This window comes from Papio anubis, chromosome 6 (assembly GCF_008728515.1).
Source record: "Papio anubis isolate 15944 chromosome 6, Panubis1.0, whole genome shotgun sequence".
Taxonomy (NCBI): Eukaryota; Metazoa; Chordata; class Mammalia; order Primates; family Cercopithecidae; genus Papio; species Papio anubis.
In genome coordinates this window covers 166,268,028-166,292,023 of record NC_044981.1, presented here as the reverse complement: position 1 = coordinate 166,292,023, position 23,996 = coordinate 166,268,028, and the positions used below count along the sequence as shown (strand labels likewise).

At 39.8% G+C, this 23,996-nt stretch overlaps 3 protein-coding genes across 13 annotated transcripts in view; 2 read left to right on the top strand and 1 right to left on the bottom strand.

Moving 5' to 3' along the window:
- The first annotated feature begins 198 nt into the window (after positions 1-198).
- Positions 199-20,314, top strand: PHF10 (PHD finger protein 10). 3 transcript variants are annotated; one of them, XM_009206426.3, is made up of 12 exons: positions 199-527; positions 3,314-3,420; positions 5,484-5,614; positions 6,518-6,595; positions 8,138-8,271; positions 8,370-8,519; positions 9,348-9,457; positions 11,602-11,755; positions 13,787-13,942; positions 18,447-18,555; positions 18,845-19,033; positions 20,117-20,314. In XM_009206426.3, the coding sequence occupies exons 1-12, from the start codon at positions 441-443 to the stop codon at positions 20,200-20,202; spliced, it is 1,491 nt and encodes a 496-aa protein (XP_009204690.1). In that variant the 5' UTR covers positions 199-440; the 3' UTR covers positions 20,203-20,314. The 3 variants fall into 3 exon arrangements, with proteins under 3 accessions (XP_009204690.1, XP_003898462.1, XP_021793788.1); XM_003898413.4 differs by having other exon boundaries at positions 6,512-6,595; XM_021938096.2 differs by lacking the exon at positions 13,787-13,942 and having other exon boundaries at positions 321-527; positions 6,512-6,595; positions 20,117-20,311.
- Positions 19,321-22,127, bottom strand: C6H6orf120 (chromosome 6 C6orf120 homolog). Of its 2 annotated transcripts, XM_009206429.4 has the most exons (2): positions 22,038-22,127; positions 19,321-21,826 (listed from the first exon to the last, which is right to left on the bottom strand). In XM_009206429.4, exon 2 carries the CDS (start codon positions 21,784-21,786, stop codon positions 21,211-21,213), a length of 576 nt encoding a protein of 191 aa, XP_009204693.1. In that variant the 5' UTR covers positions 21,787-21,826; positions 22,038-22,127; the 3' UTR covers positions 19,321-21,210. The 2 variants fall into 2 exon arrangements, with proteins under 2 accessions (XP_009204693.1, XP_009204691.1); XM_009206427.4 differs by having other exon boundaries at positions 19,321-22,113.
- Positions 22,094-23,996, top strand: part of WDR27 (WD repeat domain 27) — a 240,763-nt gene continuing 238,860 nt past the window's right edge. For all 8 annotated transcript variants that reach the window (XM_009206433.4, XM_031667588.1, XM_017958482.3 and 5 more), the window contains exon 1: positions 22,094-22,683. The gene's annotated coding sequence lies outside the window, so the exon portion shown is untranslated. The remainder of the gene's footprint in view (positions 22,684-23,996) is intronic.

Below are 23,996 nucleotides of genomic sequence, written 5' to 3'. Positions count from 1 at the left end.
TGAGGAGCAGCAGAGACTGAAAGAAGGCAGCGGCAGCGCATGAGAACGAAAACGAAGCGAAAGCGAAGACTGAAAAAGAACCGCAGCAGCACTGAGAGACAGCAGCGCAGGCCATCAACAGGAGCATGAGCAGGTATCGAGCGGCGGCCGCGGTGGACAGGGACCGGGCGACGGGGCTTGCTGCCGGCCTCATTATTACCAGCCCGCCCTCAACCTCGCGCGACGCGCTGGCTGGCTCATAGCGGTGGCAGCAGCAACTGGCGGAAGCCCTGAAGACGCCGCAGCAACAGGGAGCCAGCAGACGGGTGGGCGGAGGGCAGGGGCCGGGGCGGCGGGAGACCCGCGCGGCGGCGGCGGCGGCGGCGGCGGCAGCGGCGGCGGCGGCAGCCGGGACGAGGCGGGGAGGCGACGGCGTCGGCGGCGGCGGGGCGCTCGGGCTGATGGCGGCGGCGGCCGGGCCCGGGGCTGCGCTGTCCCCGCGGCCGTGCGACAGCGACCCAGCTACCCCCGGAGCGCAGTCCCCGAAGGTGAGGAAGCGGCCGGTGCGAGCCGACCCTGACCCCGTCCGGGGCCCGTGTGCCGGGGCCTCGGCCCAGTCCCACCGGCGACGCCCCTGAATCTCCGGGGCGTGGAGCTGGAGCCGGGCTCCGCGCCTGGGGAAACCGAGGGAGGTGGTCGGCCAGGCGGGGCCCCGAGGGGAGCCCGCGGCCTCTAGCGAGCAACAAGTGCGGGCGGGCGGGGGACGCGGCGCGGCTTCCCCGAAGTTGGCGGCCGGCCCCGCTTGACAAGCTTGTCCCCAAAACGCCTCTTCCGGGGCCAGCCGCGGAACGGAACGCGTCCGGGGCCGAAAGAGTTGGCCTCGGAGGGGCCTGCAGAAGCGCGCGTTCGCTCAGTCTTCATTCCGCGCATAGTTTGCTGAAGTGTTTGAAAGCTTACTGCAAAAACCCGAGTGGCGAACGATATGGAAAATCAACACACTCAGTTGGTGAACTTAGTGTAATAACTAAGTAAATACGCAAGCGTCCGGATGTTTTCAGCGGAAGTCTTTTTTTTAAAAAAACTTTACTGCTTGAGGAGGTGAAAAATGGGTGTTTGTGGAGAAAATGGAGATGAGCAGTAGAGTGTCACGCATCAAAACGTTTTGGTTCCAAAGTTAGGCTAGCAGTTTGTGACAGAAGGTTGGAAGGGAGGAATGATGTTTTAAAAGCCTCGAAACTTGAACTTGGGTTGAAATTTAGAAGGCGGCGGGAACTGAAATGCTTCAGAGCCAGCCAGCCTTCGTGCGGTGTGCGGTGTGCGGTGTGCGGTGTGCGGTGTGCGCGTTGGCAGGGGAAGCCATCCTGTGGCAGCCTAGCGGGGCTGCGCCTGCCCGGGAGCTTTTCCCGTTGCGCACGTCTGTCGTGCCGTAAGAGAAAGACTGGTTTTGAAGGTTCCTCAAAGGCCCTCGCCAATGGAAGTAACTAGATTGTAAGACTCTAAATGCACATCCTTGCACTTCCAGTGTTTGACGTCTGGCCCGGCACCTGGAGGGCACTGAGCTAGTGCCCACTGAGTGCATTCTTGACCCCTGAGCCTTGAGAAGGATGTGATGCATAGAAATTCATCTGATCCGTAGGTGGAAACCACCTGTAACTCTGGAAGGCACATCTCTGATTTAGTACATTTGGGAGTCTTTGAAAACATGGGCCTGTGTATCAGTATTGCGATTACACGGAAATTCTTACCTCATTCCGTCGTGTATTGGGAACAATATTGCTGTTACTACCTCTCTCTAGAAAAAGGCTCTCTGCCCAGATGCTCACTTTATATAATAATGCCTTTGCCTAGAATTTGTACTAGTAATTTAAAACACTTTATGAAATTGTAGTCTCAGCTTTTTTGAGCACTTTGCGTTTTTAACTATTTTTGTATATTTTTGAGTGTCTCAATTTTTTAGCTAAAGGGAAATATGCTTAAGTTTAAGGACATAAAAATCCTTAAAATGCTCACAAATAAAATAGAAAAAAATACTGGAATGTTTAAAATGAATTATGTTAAAAGTATTGAATATGAAATGTTGCAGTTGTGATACTCACGCAGATTTTCAGAGAGTAGATTTAGACTGTGCAGAGCTCTTTAATGAAATGCTAATTTTATAAGGACTGAAAAAGATTATATATTTTACTATTTGGAAAGGAACCAGTAAATTCCTAGGAGCTAGGGACATTTGAGACTTTATTATCATAATCATCATTTTAACTAGTATTTGTCAGATAATTCGCTAGTCCTTGTTCTAAGTACTTGTAATATAGTAGCTCATTTAATCATTGAATTAGCCATGTAATAGGGGCTCTATTATAGTCTCAAATTTTCAGATAAGGAGATGCTTACAGAGAGTAACTTACTCAGCTAGTAAGGGACGGTGCCCAGTGAGAACCTAGGCCGTCCAGCTCTGGCATGCCTGGCCACTATACCATATTGCCACTTTATATTCTTCTGTAGGATTCCTTTCATTTTAATATGTAGCAAGAAGACCATGATATTTAGCAAAATTGGATTAGCGTTAAAAGCTATATTACATTTTAAAAATTATGATTTTTTTAGACCTTAAGCTTTGGCTGATAAGTAAATAAATCAATTTCCTAACATCTGATACATTTTCTGAGTGCAGTGTTTGAATTTATAACCTTCATGTTCTTGCCACAGAATGTATTACATTAAAAATATATAAACCTCTTCCTTAAAAAAAAAAAATTCCCCTCCCGCCTCAGGGTTCTTTTTTTGAAGTGTGTGTTGCTGTATTATAGATTGATGACCCTTACTAGGGTATATTTTTGCTAACCTTTAGCAATGTAAGAGGAAGAGTGAATAGTTAGAATTGTTTTCAGTCTTGTATGTCCCCTTTTCATGGGGACATAAATGCCTAGTCAATTAAAATAGTCCTATGAACCGACTCCAAGTTGAACTGGGAACTGTAAATGATCCATACATTTTTTCCCCCCTGGGCTTGGGTAGGAGAGTTTGCTTTAATCCTAGAGTGATGCAGCAGTTTTATGTGTTTATGAAGAGCAGAAAGCATTTTAACCTCAGTTGGCAAGAAAGCAAAAGCAGATTTACATTTACGGGTTAATTGAAAATATTCTTATTTTGATTGAAGATCAGTTTTAAATTTTATTCCAGGTCTTGCTCATGCCAAACTCTTGGTCCCTTTTAATTATAATATGAAGTTAATGCTTGTATGACTACGTGTCCTTAGACAGTCTTTCACTTATTGAGACTTACTGTTCTTTTATTCTTTCTCTAATTATTATTTTTGAATCTTTTAAATGTATAGGATGATAATGAAGATAATTCAAATGATGGGACCCAGCCATCCAAAAGGAGGCGAATGGGCTCAGGAGATAGTTCTAGGAGTTGTGAAACTTCAAGTCAAGATCTTGGGTACTGTCATTTTACTGGTTATTAATATTTTTTGTGATGTTTCTCTTTGCCTTAACATCCTCTCCCCTTTCCCCCAGCTCTGGCAAAGGCAATTATTAAAAATTGTAGAATATTTTCTTCCTATTCTATAATGTGCCACCAAAGTTGGTCTTGTTACTGAGTGTAATTAAAAAACAATTTTATGATAGTAAAATACATACATACATAAAATTGGTCATTTGAACAATTTTTAAGTGTGAAATTCATTGACATCAGTTACATTCACAGTGTTGTACAGCCATTACCACCATAAATTTACAAAACTTTTTCACTACCGCAAACTTTATAACCATTAAGCAATAACTTCCCTTTCTCCCTCTACCTAGCCCCTTGCAACCATCATTCTACTTTCTATTTTCATGAATACGACTACTTAGTTACTTCATATAAGTGGAACCATAAAATATTTGTCCTTTTGTGGCTGGCTTATTTCTCTTAGAACTTTGAGTATCTTCCAGGTTCATCCTTGTAGCATATGTCAGACTTTTGTTCTGTTTTTAAGGCTGAATACTCCGTTTTATGTATATACTGCATTTTGTTGGTCCATTCAGATGTTGTTGGGCATTTGGGTTTCCACCTTCTGGCCAAGGTAAATAATGCTGCTGTGAGCATTGGTGTTCAGAGTTTGTGTTTTCAGTTTTTTTGATGCTTATCTAGGAATAGAGTAGATGGATTATATGGTAATCCTATGTTTAATTTTTTGAGAAGCTGCCAAACTGTTTTCCATAGGGGCTGCACCAATTTACATTCCTACCAGCAATTCACAGTTTCCAGTTTCTTCATATTTCTCACCAATTTGTTATTTTTCATTTTTTTAAATAATAGTTATCCTAAAGGGTGTGGAGTGATATTTTATTGTGATTTTTGATTTGCATTTTCATAATATCTAGTGATATTGAACGTCTTTTCGTCTGCTTCTTGGCCATTGTATAGCTTCTTTGGAAACATGTCTATTCAAGTTCTTTGTCCATTTTGTGTGTTTTTTTTTGTTGTAGTTGTAGGAATTTTAAAAATATATTTTATGTATTAATACCTTATCAAAAACATGATTTACACATATTTTCTCCTATGGGTTGTCTTTTGACTCCCTTGATAGTGTCTGTGTGCAAAATTTTTAATTGTAATGAAGCCCAAATTTTTCATCTATTTTTTCTTTTGTTGCTTGTGCTTTTGGTGTCATATGTAATGCCAAATCCAAGGCTGTGAAAGATTTCTATGTTTTCTTCTAAGAGTTTTCTAGTTAGCTCTTATATTTAGGTTGTTGATCCATTTTGAGATAAAGGTCCAATTTTATGCTTTTGCATGTGGATACCCAGTTTCCCAGCACCATTTTTGAGAACACCGTTCTTTTTGAAGGTTACTTTTAAAATAGATGGATGCATAACATAGTGTCACTTTCCTGTGTCTGATTTAGAGGTTGAATTGGCCCAGATCCTGAAATCTGTGCTCTGTTACTCAGGATGGAGATTGACTGTGATACCCTGGCACCTTCAAACTAGGTCTATTCTTTGCTTCTGGGTTTGTGGAGTATCTGAGAACAAACAGTTACGGTTTATGATATGATGCACTGAGATACAGGTTTTTAAGAGTTCTGTTTTCTCAGCTATTTATGACTCACTGAACAGTAGACAAGGGACAGAAGTTGATTATTCCTTGGGTGGATGAAATACTGGCTATGCATTTTAAGCCCAAGAGAAAGAATTCAGAGCTGATATCATCATCACCTTGCTTTGCCCTCATAGGTCCTTTAAACTAAAAATGCCTTCATTCTTAGCAATTGTGATTCTAGATTTTTTCCAGTGTATAAAAGATGTTATTTTCAATGTACCTTTTTGACTTGGTAGACCACATATTTATTTCTATTCCTTGTACCTGTTTTGTAATTTTCTTTGATACACAGGAAGTCAAGTCATAGGAGGCAAATAATTTAAATACTTAAAATAGTTTTCAAAATATCCTCAATAAAAGTGATTAAAAATTAATGAAAGCCACATTTAATGCATAATATATATTTCTGTACTTAGCTTTAGTTACTATCCAGCAGAAAATTTGATAGAGTACAAATGGCCACCGGATGAAACAGGAGAATACTATATGCTTCAAGAACAAGTCAGTGAATATTTGGGTGTGACCTCCTTTAAAAGGAAATATCCAGGTACTAGTTTATATAATAGATTGATTTATAATCGATAGTAATTCTTTATGATACACTGTCAACTTCTGCATTTTTCTGTAGATTATAATGTATTTTATATTCTTGTGCTTGCTGTTTTTCTTTTCTTTTTTTTTTAAGACTAAGGGTCTCATTCTGTCACCCAGACTAGAGTGCAGTGGTGCGATTATAGCTGACTGCAGCCTTGCACTCCTGGGCTAGCTGTCCCCCTGCCTCAGCCTTCCAAGTGTCTGGGACTACAGGTGTGCACCACTACGTGTGGCACATTTTTTTAATTTTTATTTTTTTAGAGATGCGAAGTCTTGCTATGTTGCCCTGTGTGGTCTCAAACTTGTGACTTCAAGCTGTCCTGCCTCAGCCTCCTGAATTGCTAAGATTACAGGTGTCAGCCACCACGCCTGGCTGTTTGTCATTTACTACCATCATTCAGCATCTCTCTTTGTTATTGATAGTTTCTGTGGCTCATAAACTGATTTAAAAGCAAAACGGGAAAGGTGAATTTCCTGGGGAAAATTTTAGAACAAATCATTTTATAGTCAAGTTTGGGATTTTTACCATTGTCCCTTGATCTAAGGATTAGAGTTAGCTATATGAGGCATATCTGAATTTGAGAAAGGCTATTCCTCATGAACTAGTTTAGTATAGTTATGTATATGACATTCTTACTTTGGATTATTCTATTTTCTATTTTATTCTAACTTTTGTATCTTGCTGAGTTTTATTTCTTGAATATGTAATATTTTTTGTAGCCCCTTTAATAATATTTGGAATATGTAATATGAATATTTTAAAAAATCAAGCTTTTTAAGCTTTTAAAAGGTTTACAAATGCATAAGGTTTTGCTGTTTTTAATAGTCTTTTGATCTTTTTTTTTTGGAGATTTAGAGCGACGAGATTTGTCTCACAAGGAGAAACTCTACCTGAGAGAACTAAATGTCATTACTGAAACTCAGTGCACTCTAGGTAAGAATAGCTTTTAATGTGAATTTTTCAAGCTGAACATTTATGAGATGATATTGGATAAGTATGTTCTTTCCTAAAATATTTTACAAAATTAATAGAATAAATTGAACTATTTAAACGCTACATTATTTACTTCATTTTTTATTATTGTTAAAATGCACAGGAGATTAAAGCTTGAATGTTCACACATGTGATTCCTGACTTATGGTTCAGCTTCATGATGGTGTGAAAGTAATGCATATTCAGTAGAAACCATACTTCAAGTGTCTATACAACCATTCTTCTTTTCACTTTCAGTATAATATGTAACAAATCACATGACATATTCAACACTTTATATTAAAATTTGTGTTAGATGATTTTGCCCAGCTGTTGGCTAATGTAAGTCTTCTGAGCAGGTTTAAGGTAGGCTAGGGTAAGCAAAGATGTGTGTGGTAGGTTAGGTGTATTAAATGCTTTTTCTTTTTAGGATAGTTTCAACTTAGGATGGGTTTATCATATGTAACCCCATTGCAAGTCAAGGATCAACCTCTATTCTATAACAGAGTATAATTGTCTAATTTTTTTTGACACAGAGTCTCGCTCTGTTCCCCAGGTTGGAGTACAGTGGTACGATCTCAGCTCACCGCAACCTCCATCTCCCGGGTTCAAGGAATTCTCCTCCCTCAGCCTACCTAGTAGCTGGGACTACAGGCGCACGCCATCACACCCGGCTAATTTTTGTATTTTTATTAGAGACAAGGTTTCACCATATTGGCCAGGCTGGTCTTGAACTCCTGACCTTGCGATCCACCCGCCTTGGTCTCCCAAAGTGCTGGGATTACAGGCATAAGCCACCACGCCCAGCCCTTGTCTAATAATTTTTACAGAGTTTTCAGAGTGTTTGTATTTTGTGTGCAAAGCTTGTACAATTTTCTTTTTTAAGTCGTAGGTTCTTTGCTGAGTGCATGGTGTGTGTCTGTAGTCCCAGCTACTTGGGAGGCTGAGGGAGGAGGATCACTGGAACACAGGAGTTTGGGGTTGTAGTGTGCTGTGATCATGTCTGTGAATAGCCACTGCACTCCAGCTGGGCAAGATGACGAGATCACATCTCTAAAATGCAAAAAGGCAAATTTTGTTCAGTTGTTAGTTCTGTATAATTATGTCTGTGCTTTATTTGTAATCTTTCTTTCACAAACATTTTAATGCAACGAATTTTTTTCTTTTATTCATCCAGTATTCTGTAGTACTTGTTAATAGTGCATTTCATTATTTAACAGTTGTTTCTAACTAAAGGGATATATGTTCAAAGCACATAAAATCTTAAAAATAAAATTGTTTGATTGAAAATTGATATGTTTGCCTTTTGCAAGATAATCTTTTAATTGCTTGAGTTTATATTATTAATATTAATTATTTTCCAATGTACTAAGATATTTTGCTTTGGCTATTGGAAAACCATTAAAATGTGGAGCGGTTTGAAGAAGTAAATTTTGAAGAGTGCTTTTGTTCACTTATCCTTAAAAGAGCTTCTTTATTTTTTTATTTTTTGGTCTAAAATAGGTTTAACAGCATTGCGCAGTGATGAAGTGATTGATTTAATGATAAAAGAATATCCAGCCAAACATGCTGAGTATTCTGTTATTCTACAAGAAAAAGAACGTCAACGAATTACAGACCATTATAAAGAGTATTCTGTAAGTAATTGAGGTGACTGGCATTTTTTATTTGGGTTGGGGAGAATGACATTTTATAAAGTTGTATGTGACTTCCAACTGTATATTTTTTTTTCCAGCAAATGCAACAACAGAATACTCAGAAAGTTGAAGCCAGTAAAGTGCCTGAGTATATTAAGAAAGCTGCCAAAAAGGCAGCTGAATTTAATAGCAACTTAAACCGGGAACGCATGGAAGAAAGAAGAGCTTATTTTGACTTGCAGACACATGTAGGATAACTTAAATTTAGTACCCCTGAACTTAGTTTATTACTTGTTACTGCAGAGTGCCGATTACCCCCCTTTATCATTATTTTTTGTACCACCTTTTTTTTTTTTTTTTTTTTTTGGCGGAGTCTCACTCTGTAGCCCAGGCTGGAGTTCAGTGGCGTGATCTTGACTTGCTGCAACCTCCGCCTCCCGGGTTCAGGCGATGTTCCTGCCTCAGTCTCCCCAGTAGCTGGGATTACAGGCGCCTGCCACCACACCCAGCTAATTTTTTGTATTTTTAGTAGAGATGGGGTTTTACCATGTTGGCCATGTGTTTTTTTCCTCCTCAGAAGTTGAGATACTAGTTTTAATGCTGTGCTTAATAATACTCAATTTACATTTTTTTGTGAGATGTCTTTTGCTTTATGGTTGATAATTCCACTAAATGAGACTAATAATTGCTACATATCATACTTGCTATGTGTCCCAAGAGTTTTTAAAAGAGATTTGCATGTTAATTCTCACAGTAACCATGTGAGGTTGGAACTAGGATTACTTCCATTTCATAAATTGAGCTACAGAGAGGTCGTATAAGCTACCCAGATCACTCTGCTATTAAGTAGCGAGCAAGAGATCCATTGCCATTCCTCAGGAGAATAGGCCTCTAAAACGATAATATATAGAATTGAAAGCACCAACTGTCCTCTTAGGTTATAGCTCCCAATGTCCTTAAAATTCTAGCTTTTCTAGGGAGAAGTGGGCGTGCAGTGGAGAGCATGTGGGGACTCTTCCTAAAACCTTGATTCTTAGCATGGAATCAGTTTTGTGTTTCTCTTTATGTTAACATAGGTTATCCAGGTGCCTCAAGGGAAGTACAAAGTTTTGCCAACAGAGCGAACAAAGGTCAGTTCTTACCCAGTGGCTCTCATCCCCGGACAATTCCAGGAATATTATAAAAGGTATTTAGTAGTTTTAGTTACACTTGGTATTGGCTATTGGTAAGGGGTTTCAGAGCCTTTTGTACTTGCCTCCTAACAATTATGGGGTCTCTAGATATCACCGTAAGATACTATATAGGATTTGTGTTGCTGTTCTTCTCTGGTTCTGTGGTAAACACCACCCTGTAGTCAGAATTTGAATATATGCTGATGAAATCTGGATGCCTCTGTCTCTGCCTATTTTGTTTGGGTTTGTCAGAGACAGATGCTGGGAGTTCTGTAGCACCTCACTGCTCAGGGTATGTTCTGTGGTCCAGAGCACTATTATTGCTCAGAAGCTTGTTGGAAATGCAGAATCTCAGGCCCAATTCTAGACCTGTGACTCAAAGTCTGCATTTTAACAGATGTCTGTATAATTCACGTGCAGGTTAGAGTTTGAGAAACACTGACTTTTACTGCAGAGAAGATGAGAGAAGGAGCAGAGGGGCAGGCACGGGCACCTAGGTGCCTCAGCCACATTGCTGACCTGGCCTGGCTGCTGCTCCAATCTGGCCCCTAAATGCTACTTATCTCCTATTCCCAAACTGAATGTAACTGAAAAAAAACAGGGCTAACAGATTTTTTTTTCTGAGACAGAGTCTCGCTCTGTTGCCAGGCTGGAGTGCAGTAGCGCGATCTCGGCTCACTGCAACCTCTGCCTCTTGTGTTCAAGCGATTCTCCTGCCTCAGCCCCCGGAATAGCTCGGACTACAGGCACATGCCACCACGCCCAGCTAATTATTTGTATTTTTGGTAGAGGTGGAGTTTCACCATGTTGGCCAGGATGGTCTCGATCTCTTGACTTTGTGATCCGCCTACCTCGGCCTCCCAAAATACTGGGATTAAAGGCCTGAGCCACTGCACCCAGCCCATTTTGTTTTAAAGTCTCAGCTTTTACTTCAACCTTAAGCCTTACTCTGGAACCGTATGTTTTTCATAATAGACTATTTTTTTAGAGAATAGAATTTAAAGTATAGTATCATAACTCACACCATTTGAAAGTCAAACTTGGGCAGAAATTTTTTAAATTAAAAAGGTTTTTTAATTGAAATTTAAATCATGGGCAGCAGTTTTTTAAAAAGTTTTTCTTCAATTTTTTTTTTTTTTGAGATGGAGTCTCATGCTGTTGCCCAGGCTGGAGTTCAGTGGCACGATCTCGGCTCACTGCAACCTCCCCCTCCCGGGTTCAAGTGATTCTCCTGCTTCAACCGCCCAAGTAGCTGGGATTACAGGTGCTCACCACCTCGCCCGGCTAATTTTTTGTATTTTTAGTAGAGACAGATTTTCACTCTGTTGGCCAGCTGGTCTCGAACTCCTGACCTCTGGTGATCTGCCCACCTTGACCTCCCGCAGTGCTGGGATTACAGGCGTGAGCCACTGCACTCGGCCTTTAATTTTTAAAAATTTTATTCTGGTGTCAGCAAATTATTAAAAGTCATATGCAAGTATACCAACTCCTTTGCTTTTTGGTGTGTTGTCTTAGTTGGAGAAGTCCTGATCCAGGGTCGCTTCCTGAATGAGGACTACTGAGGGTGAGAATGGAGGTGGCACAAAGCATTGCTGTCTGACCTAGGGGAAGAGATTGCCAATCTAGTTTCAGAAAAAATAGTTGATTAGATTTTTTAGAATACATGCTTCCCAAATTTGTTTACAATAATTTGTTACTAAAAATTTTGCTTCCTATATTAATATTATCTTAAGTAATATCATGTACCATGCACTGGTGTATGAGGTAGATGCTATTATTAGGCCTGTTTTACAAGTGGAGTGATAGCACAGAGAAGTAGCAAAGACCTGGAACAGTGGTGGACGTGGATGTGAGCTGGCAGTCAGACTTGGGGCTACTGACATTTTATTTACTGTTTTGTTTTTTTGGGTTGAGGGCAAAGAGGAGAGGCGCATTATCTCTTAGTAAGAATCAAATGCATATTTTACATAAGTCTAGTGAAAAGATGTTCAGGCTTTTTATTAACCCTACTTGATGACAAAAATTAAAAATTAATACTCTATTTTTCGGAAGTCTTTGGAGTTACTCAAGAAGTTTAAGGCTCTCTTCATAGGTCAACGATGAGTCTATTTATATTTAATAATAAAGGGAAACCAAAAATAAACTCTCTGAACTTCAGGTACTCACCAGATGAGCTGCGGTATCTGCCATTAAACACAGCCCTATATGAGCCTCCTCTGGATCCTGAGCTCCCTGCTCTAGACAGTGACGGTGATTCAGATGATGGCGAAGATGGTCGAGGTGATGAGAAACGGAAAAATAAAGGCACTTCGGTGAGAACATTTCTCTCTAGTGGGAAGCGTTTCCTTTCTCTTTGAATTTTTGCTAATTGCTTTCCTGGAATGTTACATTGAACTTCTGTCATCACCCTCTCTTTGAAAAAGGATGGTTGCATGTAATTTCCAGAAAGTATTCATCAAGAAAAGTTATTTATAGTATGTTTTGATAAAAAAACAAGCCGTGTGTGGCCTTTGGTAAGATTTATACTTAAAATCGCCCCTTTGTAGTTACCATGAGCAATTTAGGCAAGGATATTGGAAAATTAGCTTACAGTCATTTATTCAACTTGTTGTGTCTTTAGCTTAAAATATTGAACAAAACAGAATTTGATCTCTTGACACAGAAATGTAGTTTTCTTAGTTTAGGGAGTGCATTAACTTACGTTTCTTTTGCTTAATCTTAGGCTTCGTATAGGAAAATATTGTGTTTAGTAATATGTTGTGCAATTTGTTGGGTTTTCCTGTATGACTCTTTTTTTGTAGCAAAATGCGCTTGCAAGACAATGGGCAGCTGGTGAATTCTGTGGATCTGAAGGAGAACAGAATCCCCTTGATGGCTTAGGGCTTTGATCACAGTGATGACATAGGGCTTTGAATTTCTTAGCATTGTGTTTTAAGTAACTGGCTATTTCAGACTTTTCATTGAAGCCAATCTAAATGTGAGATTGTGCTACCATTGAATGGACGTTATTTCCTTGTCACCAGCAGCTTCTAAAACATCTTTAATAATACATATTATGCAAAATAAGATGCTGTTCAAGTATTAAAGTGGTGATACAACTTTTCTCCTGTTACGTTGCTAAAAGGGGAGCTATGGCATGCAAAGGGTGATGAAGCTGACTTCCTTTCATACTGCTAGGAAAAGTGTAAACTAATCCAACATTATGGGAAAGCGTTTTGGCAGTCTTACCAATTTAAGTTCCACAGAATTTGACCTCGCAAATCCACTAGTAGAATTTATCCTAAGGATTTAATCAGATGCTGAAAAAAATTTAATTAGAATAAAAAGGTCTGTTTGAGTGTTTACAGTATTTTTTATCCTGGAAGTTACAAATAAATTTTAATGCCCACAGTGGGTAATATTATATTACATTTATAGGATAGAAATGCAGTTCAAAGAATATTTAATGATTGTGGGAACATGCACATAATGCTTTTAAAAAAATACCAAAACACACACATGCATACACATGCAGTGTAATCCAGTTTTGTGTTTTAAAAAATGAGGGCACAATGAGGTTAGGGGGTATGTGTGAGTCTCGGTATCTTTATGTATATAAGTGGACACCCAGAAAAAAGATGAAGTGGATATATTCATATTTCTAGTCAGTGTGTGTTTATCAGGGAGGCTCTAGATAATCTAATTTTTTCATTTATAATTTTCATAATTTATATGAAAGTTCTAATTAGAAAATTTTAAATTATAAAATGAAGAATTAAATCATTAGATATTGAGGTCTTAAACCTTGAATATATGCAATCTTTCACATCCTGTTGTAGATAGTTGAGGGATTGGCTCTGCATGGTTTAACATTATGAAAACACAAATGTGTACTCGAAGGAATTTTTTTTTTTTTTTTTTTTAACTGCAGCACTTCATTTTTCCTGAAGGACCTTCTTAATGACTTTTAGTACTCAGTGAAAATACCCACACTTATTTGTAACAATATATTTTTGTGTGAAACAAATATGTTCCCTTGTGACATGGAAAATGATGTTGAAGCTGTGTGCCGTATAATAGTAGCTGAAGCGGATAATTGCATTTTTGTCACTTAGGTCAGAAAACAAAGTTGATGAAGGCACTGAAATGAATGCAATCAGTTTTATACCATATCATACTTAGAAGAAAGATGAATGATTTTTAACATAAGTTACTTTAGTCTCCACTGGGAAAAACTTTCTTACATTTAGAATGATCTTTTTATTTTTAAATTGATAAGGCTTTAAAACTTTGAGTATTTTCCATAGTTTTCAAAATCCAGACTCAATTCCAAAGAATCTTTGTTTTTGCCTTTTAAACTCCAGGACAGCTCCTCTGGCAATGTATCTGAAGGAGAAAGCCCTCCTGACAGCCAGGAGGACTCTTTCCAGGGAAGACAGAAATCAAAAGACAAAGCTGCCACTCCAAGAAAAGATGGTCCCAAACGTTCTGTACTGTCCAAGTCAGTTCCTGGGTACAAGGTAGAAGAAAAAAGCCCCTGACTCAGCTTCTTTACTGACCAGCCTCTCTCCCTGAAATGTTTTCACTTGACTTTCACGATTGTGGAGCTTCTGCCTGCTGTACTTCACTAGCTGTTCTTCTATGGTGTGCCCTCTGTCTGCTGCTTTCTTTTGTGCTTTATTTCCTTGGTGGCTTTTCTGTCACTTTTGGCTATGGTTTAGCTTCTGTTTTCTGTATATGTACAATTTATAAGTCTTTTTTTTTCTTTGAAATAATAACCAGGCAAGTATGGGTTTTTAAAACATTATTTCATAGGCAGAAGTTTATATTTTCTTTCCTTGGAGTAAAGATCATAATTATTTGGCATTTTAAATGCCCCAGCATTTAGTGTAGCTAAAGCTGCTGAGCTGAAGTATGAGTGGGTATACTGTTAGACTAAGTTGCATTTTTTAGTGCCTTTCATTAAGAAAGATCTGGGTTTAATCTAAGGATTACTTGATCCATATGCTAAATTTAGCTAACTCTGGGATAGAAAATAATAAAACCTGTTATTTACATTGTGTGATTTTTAGCATAACCTTGGTAAAGAGCCTATATGATTCTATGACAAGAATTAAAACATACTTGTTAACTTGTTGATCTGATTATCCTCAGAGTAAAGTAGTAGGTTGTCAGCAACTATTATTATATTTTGAACTTTTCCTCCCTCTGTCTGCCCCTCCCTTTTCTTTTGAAGAAAAGGTGAGGTGAGAGGTGTGTAGCCTTATTTGCATATAGGGATTTAAGAATATCATAAAAGGAAGAATTAGCTGTACAGTTTCATATTTGGGATGGTGGTAGTAAAATATACTACCTTTTGTGATTCTTTGGTCTGAAATGTATTAGAACATGCTTTTATTGCACTTATGAAGGTGTATTGAAGGAAAATTTTAGAGTAAGCTGATGAGGAAGTTTTGCCAAGTGAAATTGTTAAACACCTTGTATGTCAGAACTGTGATTGTGATAAATAATTCACAAGAACAGGCTGAAGTTAGTCACCTTTCCGTCAAACTAACTAGAACACGTTCTAACATGTTCATTTACCTTTCTTCAAGTAAAAAAAGTGACCTATTAGTGTATTTCATGTTTTATTAGAAAATGCTTTTATGTAAATAACTTAAATTTTTTTTTATTTTTTTTTGGTAGCCTGTAGCAAGCAAATTTTAAGCTTAATTGAGCAAGGGTTGGCTTCCAAGGGTGGCTGCAATAGGCTGCAGCTATGTGATTTTTGTACTTGTTTTTACATATAAAGCTTATCTAATTTCTTTAAATATATAAATTAATGCTTAATAACTGAAAGCAAGTGAGCTCCAAAGATGAAATTTCAGAAACAGTGTACATGAATGAGTGTGTTCTACTGGTCTGCTAAGAGCTTTAAATGGAAGTGGCCGCTCAAAGCACAGTGTCCTGTTAACTCTTGAGTGCTAAGTAGATCTTTCCAACAGTAAGCTTGATTGATCATGGGTTAAAAAGAGAGAATATTGAAATAGATGTTTTAATACAGGCTGGAAATGAACTATTTAACACTATCATTGATTTACTATACAAGAAATCATATAGATTAACTGAACCTAATAGTACTCAAGTAGGATATGCAAAATTTATATTTTACATAATCTGTGAACATTTTTAGTACCTAAAAATGTTTCAGGTATTTCAAAGATGGGAACAACCAGTATCTAGTCATACATTAATGTGAACATGTTTATTAAAAGTTAACCTCTTTATAAAAAGTATTAATAAACCAAGATGTGCCTAAATATTAGGGTACTTCAAGCTAAAGGTCATGTTTTATATGTATATTTATATATATATATATAAAATATGAGATTCAAGAAAGTAATGTATCTGTCGGTTTGCTTAATAAGATTCACTAGTGCTTGCCCTTAATTCATAGGACCGTATTGTTTAGGTTACATTAACCTGAAATTTAAAGCATAATTATTAGGATTCCAGCCTATAAATATATAATTAAAATCTATACTATATTATTGCTACCATGAAAGTCTTATCTTTGGCTGTTTTTCAAGTAGAAAAGTAAGTGTACTGTGAGCCTTTTATTTGAGATGCTGAGAGCTATTAGGATGAGTATTTCAATTTTCTTGTCAGTAGTGAAACTGATGATGTTGCAGTTATTTGAAGTAGAACTGATTGTCTCAACCAGACACACATGGGATTGTGTTCCATTGGCCTTGGGGAGAGTGCTGCACATTAACCCCTCCCTCAACTGTGCAATCCACTGAGGCTGGCTTCTCTAAGCCACGGTTGTTATCTGCTGTGTGAAGTCCTGGATGCCAGCACTGTGGCTTCTTAGAGAGGGCAGATGCTTTGTATATTGAGCTGCAGCATTCATCACAGAAAATGCTACAAAACTGTCTCTCTTCCCCTTCTCTCATGTTGCCCTGTTTTCCTCAAGATGAAGACTGTTGGGTAAGAAAAACTAAGTGATTTAACAAAGCATTATGATTTAAACTTAGAAATAAACCTAGAATTTTTTGGTGTCCCTTTATCATAGGTGTTTAATGTATATTTTAATGATTGTAGAACTTGAATTGCTCTAGAATGTGAATGACTACCCTTGTGTTTTATTCCTTTTGGCTTTTGTTTTGTAAAGAATCTCCTATGAGGAGTTCTGTTTTTAGAATTTAATATTGTTTGGTTACTTCCCTGACTTTAGTGAAAGATATTAGAGTACTTACTATGCCAGTATCTAACTTAAACTATGAGTATTAAATAAGTATATCTTTTACATTTAGTACAGGTACCATAACCAAAAGAGATTTCTTAGTTTTGATGGATTAAGAGATAGCATTCTGCTGTATATTATGGCAGGTACAGATATGATTACAAAACTGAACCAGAATTTGGATTATAGAAGTGCACTTCCTAGCTGTTTTTTATTTAGGTATAGGAACACACAATGAGAACCTTATGTTTAGAATGTAGCAGTAACAACAGAGGGTAACTACACTGCAAGACTTAAATGGTTTGAGCATGTGACACTATCCTATTGTTGGGGGGAGCAGGGTATAAAAATATACATACAGGAAATTAGTTTAATAGTAAAGTTTTATATGTATGTTTAACTTCCATGATATTTATTATTTTGTAGAGACATTTGTGATTGTTTAGAGTTCTTGTTTTTATTATATTTATGTATAAGGTTGACTTTTTTTAAATAAATAAGCCAAAAATTCTTTTTGAATGCCTCTGTCATCTTTTGCAAAGAAAGATAATTTAAAAAGTACAAAACTTAATTAAGAACAAATTGTTTAGGTCTAACAGGTTATGAAGGTGGCAGTGAGACATTTCAAAGCTGGAATATGTACAAAGTTTAAGTTTTGTTTAGGTTTCTTTTTGGTTCAGTAAATTAGGAAAGGGATGCATTTGGCAGGGTGGGAATGAAGCAGAAATGAAACAATTCTAATTAAAGTAATTATTTTCCCAGTTCATCTATGTGTGTGTGCGTGTGTGTGTGTACGTGTGTGTGTATGTATGTCCCCTTACCCCATTTCATTCTTGGCCCATGCTTGCTTTTACTTTTTTACCACTATTATTTACTTATTCCTATAGCATGAGTGAACGTCATTTCATAACAGTCAAGGCCGTGACGTTCGGATGCCCTCCCTCCCCTGGTAATTTTAAGTGCAGTGAACCCTTTTTCCTTTGTCATTTCCATGGGTTACCAAATATGTCTAAAATTCAAACACTTTCACTGGGCCATGCATGTTTTTAATCTGAAAGATGAGTAGTACTCAGAGGGTCTGTGTATTTTTTAAGTGACTACAGTTTTTTTTTGCTTGTCTGAAAACTTACTTTTCCCTTTTATAATTTTACGTTATTTTATAGTAAATGCTTCTAAGTATAGCTTCTTTTATTAGACATGCAAAGAGAATAATCACACAACTAAGTTTTCAACAAACATTTATGTACATGCCAATGTATGCATGAGACATCTTTCAATTAAAAATGTTTAAACTGATTTTTAAAAAAGTACCACTATACCAATGAAGATAAACTGATTTTTTAACTTATATTTTATAGATCTAGTTTTACAGTTTTGGAAAAGAGCAGTTTTTAAAATTAATACATAAGCTGTTTAAAATGGTCTTCTCTTTAGAGTAAGTCTCACATTTAATGGTCATTTGCTACTTGGATTTTCTTGTCCAATTAATAGTGACATTTGGCATTGTATTTCGTCTTTCCTTCCATTCATTAAACAGATCTTACTGTGCATGTAGGGAGTATAGAATTCTACATTTAATCTTATGAGATCATGCTGTTTACAAAATTTTATGATGAAATTAATGCTTTCTTCAGTAAGCAATCTTACATTGCAGGCAGATTCCTGTCAAGTTTTGTCTTTCAAAATGGTCATTAGCAAGTTATCAAAAGTAAGAATAGGGCAATAAAGTAACAGAATTCCTTTTAAACCCACAGTAAGCTCTTCTGGCATGAATTTATAGCCCTCTTCTACCCTTCCAGCCGAAGGCCATTCCAAATGCTCTATGTGGAATTTGTCTGAAGGGTAAGGAGTCCAACAAGAAAGGAAAGGCTGAATCACTTATACACTGCTCCCAATGTGAGAATAGTGGTAAGTATTGAAATGTCGTCTTAAAATTTTAACCACTGTATTTGCTGGTTCAAAAACTAGAATTTATAGTTTCAGGTAGATTTCAACCAGAGTCATCAAATAAATACACAGGGTAGATTGTGAGGCAGACACAGTCCATGTGTTTTCTTCTACATTGTATTTTCATTTCTCTTTGGTGATTTGACATTATAGCTATTCTCTGCCAGTCCTAAAGCAAACTAGCATTTTATGTGCCATATTAAGTTAAAAATTCTTATGTGAGATACTACTAATACTGGTTTTGATTTAGGCCATCCTTCTTGCCTGGATATGACAGTGGAGCTTGTTTCTATGATTAAGACCTACCCATGGCAGTGTATGGAATGTAAAACATGCATTATATGTGGACAACCCCACCATGAAGAAGAAATGATGTTCTGTGATGTGTGTGACAGAGGTTATCATACTTTTTGTGTGGGCCTTGGTGCTATTCCATCAGGTAAAGATTAAAAAAAGAACAAACTATCTTTGGGTGATAAGACTCTCCCAGCACTGCACTCCAAAAGGCTGCATAAACGTTATCATGACATGCAGAGCTTGTGGACTCCTATGTGCAAATATGACCAAAGCTATGATTATATGGGTCATGTCCACCAGCTTTTCATTCCCAGACAATTCCAACTAAAGGATAAATGAGAGGCCAGAATGCCCAGACTAAGTTTTGGAAGTACAGTTCTATATAATGAGCTGGTGTTTTTCTACTGAAATACTTAAGTAACAGCATCATCTTGTTTCAAAGCCTTTATTTTTATGTTATCTATTTAGAAACTTAACAAAATGACTGTGTCTTTATACATTTCTATAGAAATCGATTACAGATTTCTGTAAATTGAGGCAGCATGACAATTCCAGGTAACTTTAGAACAGAGTTGAATAAATCACAGTAATTGGACTAAAACATTACACAGATAATTGTGTAATTTTAGAACTTACTTGCATAGTTAACACTGTATAATACTCTTATAAAATATATGCCTACAACGAAGTTTCCTGGGAATCATTAAGCAAGCAACATAATTATTTTTCTGTAGTAATTCAGATCAAGTATGTAGTACAATTTATCATTGTGCTGTTAGAAACTTAAAAGTTTTAAAGTGCTGTCAGCAGAGTACACCAGGACTTGAAAGAATGCTGTTAAGACACACAGCTGCCAGTGAGCAGGAGAGAAAAAGGCTTAAAAAAGCCAAATTCCAGAATGGGTTTTGAACTTTCGAAGTATGTATTGAACTTTAGAAGTATGATAGTGTTTGAATTTCAGGAAATATTGTACTTTTTTAAAGGTCCGTATCACTGTATGGCATTGCATCTCTCCCATCCCCCTTGACTTGCAATGAATTTTGCATGGCATTGATTACAAGTTTATATTTTTCTCCTTAAATTAAGGAACTCATAGTGCCCTTCTCACTACAAAATCCACAGAGGAATATCATTAGTGATAGCTAAGGAAGAAGAGTTTAGATGGGCTTAAAATTCAGTCCTGTAAAGATAATTTTTCATTCCATATTAACAATTTTTTTCCTAGGTCGCTGGATTTGTGACTGTTGTCAGCGGGCCCCCCCAACACCCAGGAAAGTGGGCAGAAGGGGGAAAAACAGCAAAGAGGGATAAAATAGTTTTTGACTCTAATACTGTGTATGCATTTAAGTGGAATATTTGGTGCCAATTTATTTACAACATTTTCATTTTTATGCCAATAAAAGATTTTTTTTTTTGCAAATTATGAGCTTAAAATCTGCAGTTGATTTATTTCTGTTAAAAGCTACTCTTACCCTCCAAACTAATTCCAGGTAGAGAAATCATCTTCCGAAGTATTTTATAGTAACCCTGGCTCACTCCAAAAATTCAGTGGAAATGTTTAGCAACTTAAGATACTTAACTATTTCTCCATAGCCCCAAAAGTTAATTTTCATGAAACTTCCTAATCTACATTGTTTCTGGCCTACCATAGGTAGCATTAACAAAGTTATTTAATAACTAAAGAATTTTCATAGGTATGACAAATGGCCTAATAAGATTTGGTGCAGCTGGATTTAGAGTTGTCATTATTGGACTGGTACAGGAACACAGTTTGTAAATACCTGCCTGCCAGGAAATCTCTTTTGTATAGAAGAGTACCATCCCTACTTGGGGTACAGGCACGAGGCTTTAGTCCAGGCTCAGGGAAGTGTACATAAACCATTTCCAACTTGATTTTAGTAACTCTTGAAAACGTACACCTTGAACTTCGCTTAGAATCTCCAGAGTAAAATTACAAAGTATCAACCTTTGATCTGTGTCACAGCATGAAAGGTTGCTCTACTTTTTTTTTATATATATAAACCTAAGTTACTGCAATCATTTTTAGTCAACCTGCCTAATGAAAATGGAGTCTAAACACTTTATTGTGCACAGTCCTTTTACAGGAATTTTGATATTTAAAAGAAAATACTGTGCTTGCTGCTTTTCCTATTTTTGGGGGTAACTGAGGTAACAAAACTGTGTATGGCTTTATTTTTCCATCCCTTGACTAGAAAAAGGTAACTAGAACTTCAACCAAGTACAAGTACCAAGGTTCACAGCAAACTGCAATCAGCTTCACAGACGGAGGGTTTTATACCCCAGAGCGTGGTCAATGACTCAAAAGAGAATTTCAAGTACCAGTTTCAAAATGCTAATTAATATCGTCCAGAGAACAGATTCCTCCTCTTGCGAGGCGTCTTCCGGGGCACGAGCGTGCTTCTGCCCGGCATCTGCACCGTCGGCGGGGTAGGCGGCCTCGCCGAACGGGTGCTGCTCGACCGTGCCGTCGTAGTACACCTTCATCTCGAACTCGCTCTCCAGGTGGGATGGGTGTCCGTAGACGCCGATGCCCACTGGGCGCCGGAAGTGCGCGGGGATGGACACAGCGTCCGGGCCGCAGGTGGCCGACTGCAGCTCGTAGTCGTCGAAGCTGGGGTGCAGGCTGCTGGCCGAGACGTACAGGTCCGCATCGCCCTTGAGGCTGCGCATCCTGAGGACTATCTTGCCCTCGTGGTTCAGCCGCAAGTAGCTGTAATTCCCGGCGCCTATCTGGCCTTGGACGACGTGCAGGAGCACCCACTCCTCGGGGACCTCCTCCTCGTCCGCGCAGCTCCCCGGGGACAGGATCTGCGAGGTCAGGAGCAGCAGCAGGGCCGTCGTCCAGGGCGCGGCCCTCCCGCGGGGAGCGGCCATGGCTGGCGGCTCAGCTCCGGGGTCTGCAAGTGGGTCAGTGCTGCTGGGGACACGGGAGGCGCTCAGTACCGGAGCCCGTCCCCGTCGTCCGCCCACGGGGCCACGGCGCGTCCAGGCGCCGGGTCTGTCGCTGGGACTGTCCCTTCCCACCCGCGTGAGGCCCCGGGCAGGACGGAGTGGGCTAACCCCTCCCCCTAGCGTGGCGCCCACCAGGGGCAGGGGCAGGGCCGCTATGGCACTCTCGGACTCACCACCGCTCCCCACAAGGGGCCGAACCTTACGCATCTGGACCCGAGGCCGGAGCCTCGCCAGGGAGGCGGAAGTGACGCTAGGCCCGGAAGTGAGCAGGCCGGAAGCGAGGCCTCGCCTGCTGCCGCGAGATAGTGAAAGGGGCGTGGGCGCGGGGGCTGCAGGCTAGTAACCATAGCGGCGCGCGTGAGTCGGCGGGCTGGTAGCCATAGCGGCGGGCGTGGGGCGCAGCGTGGCTCGCTAGTTCCCTGCGTGCCCTCCTGGGAGCTGGGTGCTGTGAGTCCTCTCCAGCGGGGTGCTCTCGGCGCAGAACCCGAGCTGGTGCTCTGGGGCGTGTGCCTAGGGCGCGGGGCTGGAGCGCTGGGGCTGCGCGGGTGCTCGCGGCTCCGCTGAGGTCTCTATGAAAGGGGGCGATTTGAGGGTTCCGCCGTGACCGCTCCCAACGGCGGAGACGCGCGCTCTGGACCAGAGCCGTTGCCCGCTGTCTTGTCACCCCAAGCGGCCTCCTGACGCCGTGCTGGTGCGAGGGTCTCCAGGGGAATTCGGGGCACAAATCGGGCCCGAGCGTCCGGGCTGGTGTGGCACGAAGGCGCAGGATCGGCGCTTTGAGAACTGAGCGCCTGTGGAGTTCGGAGGAAAAGGGCGCAGGTGGTTATTTTAATTAAAGCAGCTATGTATAAAGCGAACTCAGACCTCTTTAAAAGATTCAGTAGTTTAGGAACGAACCAGGGCTATGGAAATGCCCGTCATCCCGCACCACCCATCGGTTCTGTGCTCCGAGGGCGGGAGCGTGGACTCTGAGGGCTCCTGAATTATGCCCCACTGGCCTTTCACCCTGCGTGGTAACTACCAGGCTAGTTTTCCTAGCTCGAGCCAAACAGCAAGTTTCTGGCTTGCTTAGTCACTAAAAGAAAAAAATTGCGATCTTTTCTAATCAGAAGGGAGTAATTTTCTCTTTCTAAAAATCCTGGGCAGAAGGAAATGCCCAGGATTTTATCAGTGGTACTCCTTGAGTAGTAGAGAGTTCATCTTTTTACGTATTTCTAAATTTTCTACAATTTACACACACTGTACCAGTAAAGGGGTATTAAGTCTACAGCTTCCAGTTTATCTGGAATTACTGCGTTGTGTTTACTGACTTAACTTTAAGACAATGGTTTATTTAACAGTCACTTGCCACTGCTTTTTCCTGTAGTGCTTACCTAGTCTTAGGTGCACTAGAATCTCACTAAAATAATAAATTTAGTTTATTTTCCCTGACTTGTTCTGTGCACATGCGTACACGGATATCACTGGGGATATCTTATAACATTGATTATCCCCTAGGGTTGGCACAGCAGGGAGAGGAGGTGGGGATAGTCCAATTCCGTGTGTTGGCTGCTAATGCTTATTCTTTGCAATAATTTACTGTAGGGCTGCAGGATGAGTAAGCCTGTGGTCAGTTTTCCACATTATTACAGGTTATTGCAGTTGAACTGTTTGTCACTGCCTAAGGTGAGTCTTGAGCTTTTACCCTCCTGAGTTTGTTTCTGTGTTCCATCAGTCACTCAGCAACATCCTACAGTGTCACTGAAGCATCCTGCTTCAAGGTACCCACATCAGTCAAGGTAGGCTGACAGAAGGGACCTCAGCTTCATGGAATAAATGTTTCTCTCTTGCTTACACAGCAGTCCAGCCTGGTGTCCTGGTCACCCTTTAGTGGGAGCAGCACAGGCCGCCAGGTGCCACCACCGTGGCCCCTCTTCTTAGCCTTTGGAGCCCTCCGCCTCCAGCATGAAGGGTTGTGCATGGGCTATGACAGGACCAAGCCTGTGCATGCGTGGTGTGTTTTCCAGACCAGAAATTTTGGTGCACGGCTACCCTCGACTCCAGAGAGGCTGGAAATGTGGTCCTGCCATGTTCTTAGTGGCTCCAGGGAGGAAGCAGAGCTTGGGAAAACTGCCAGACCACAGAAATAGAAA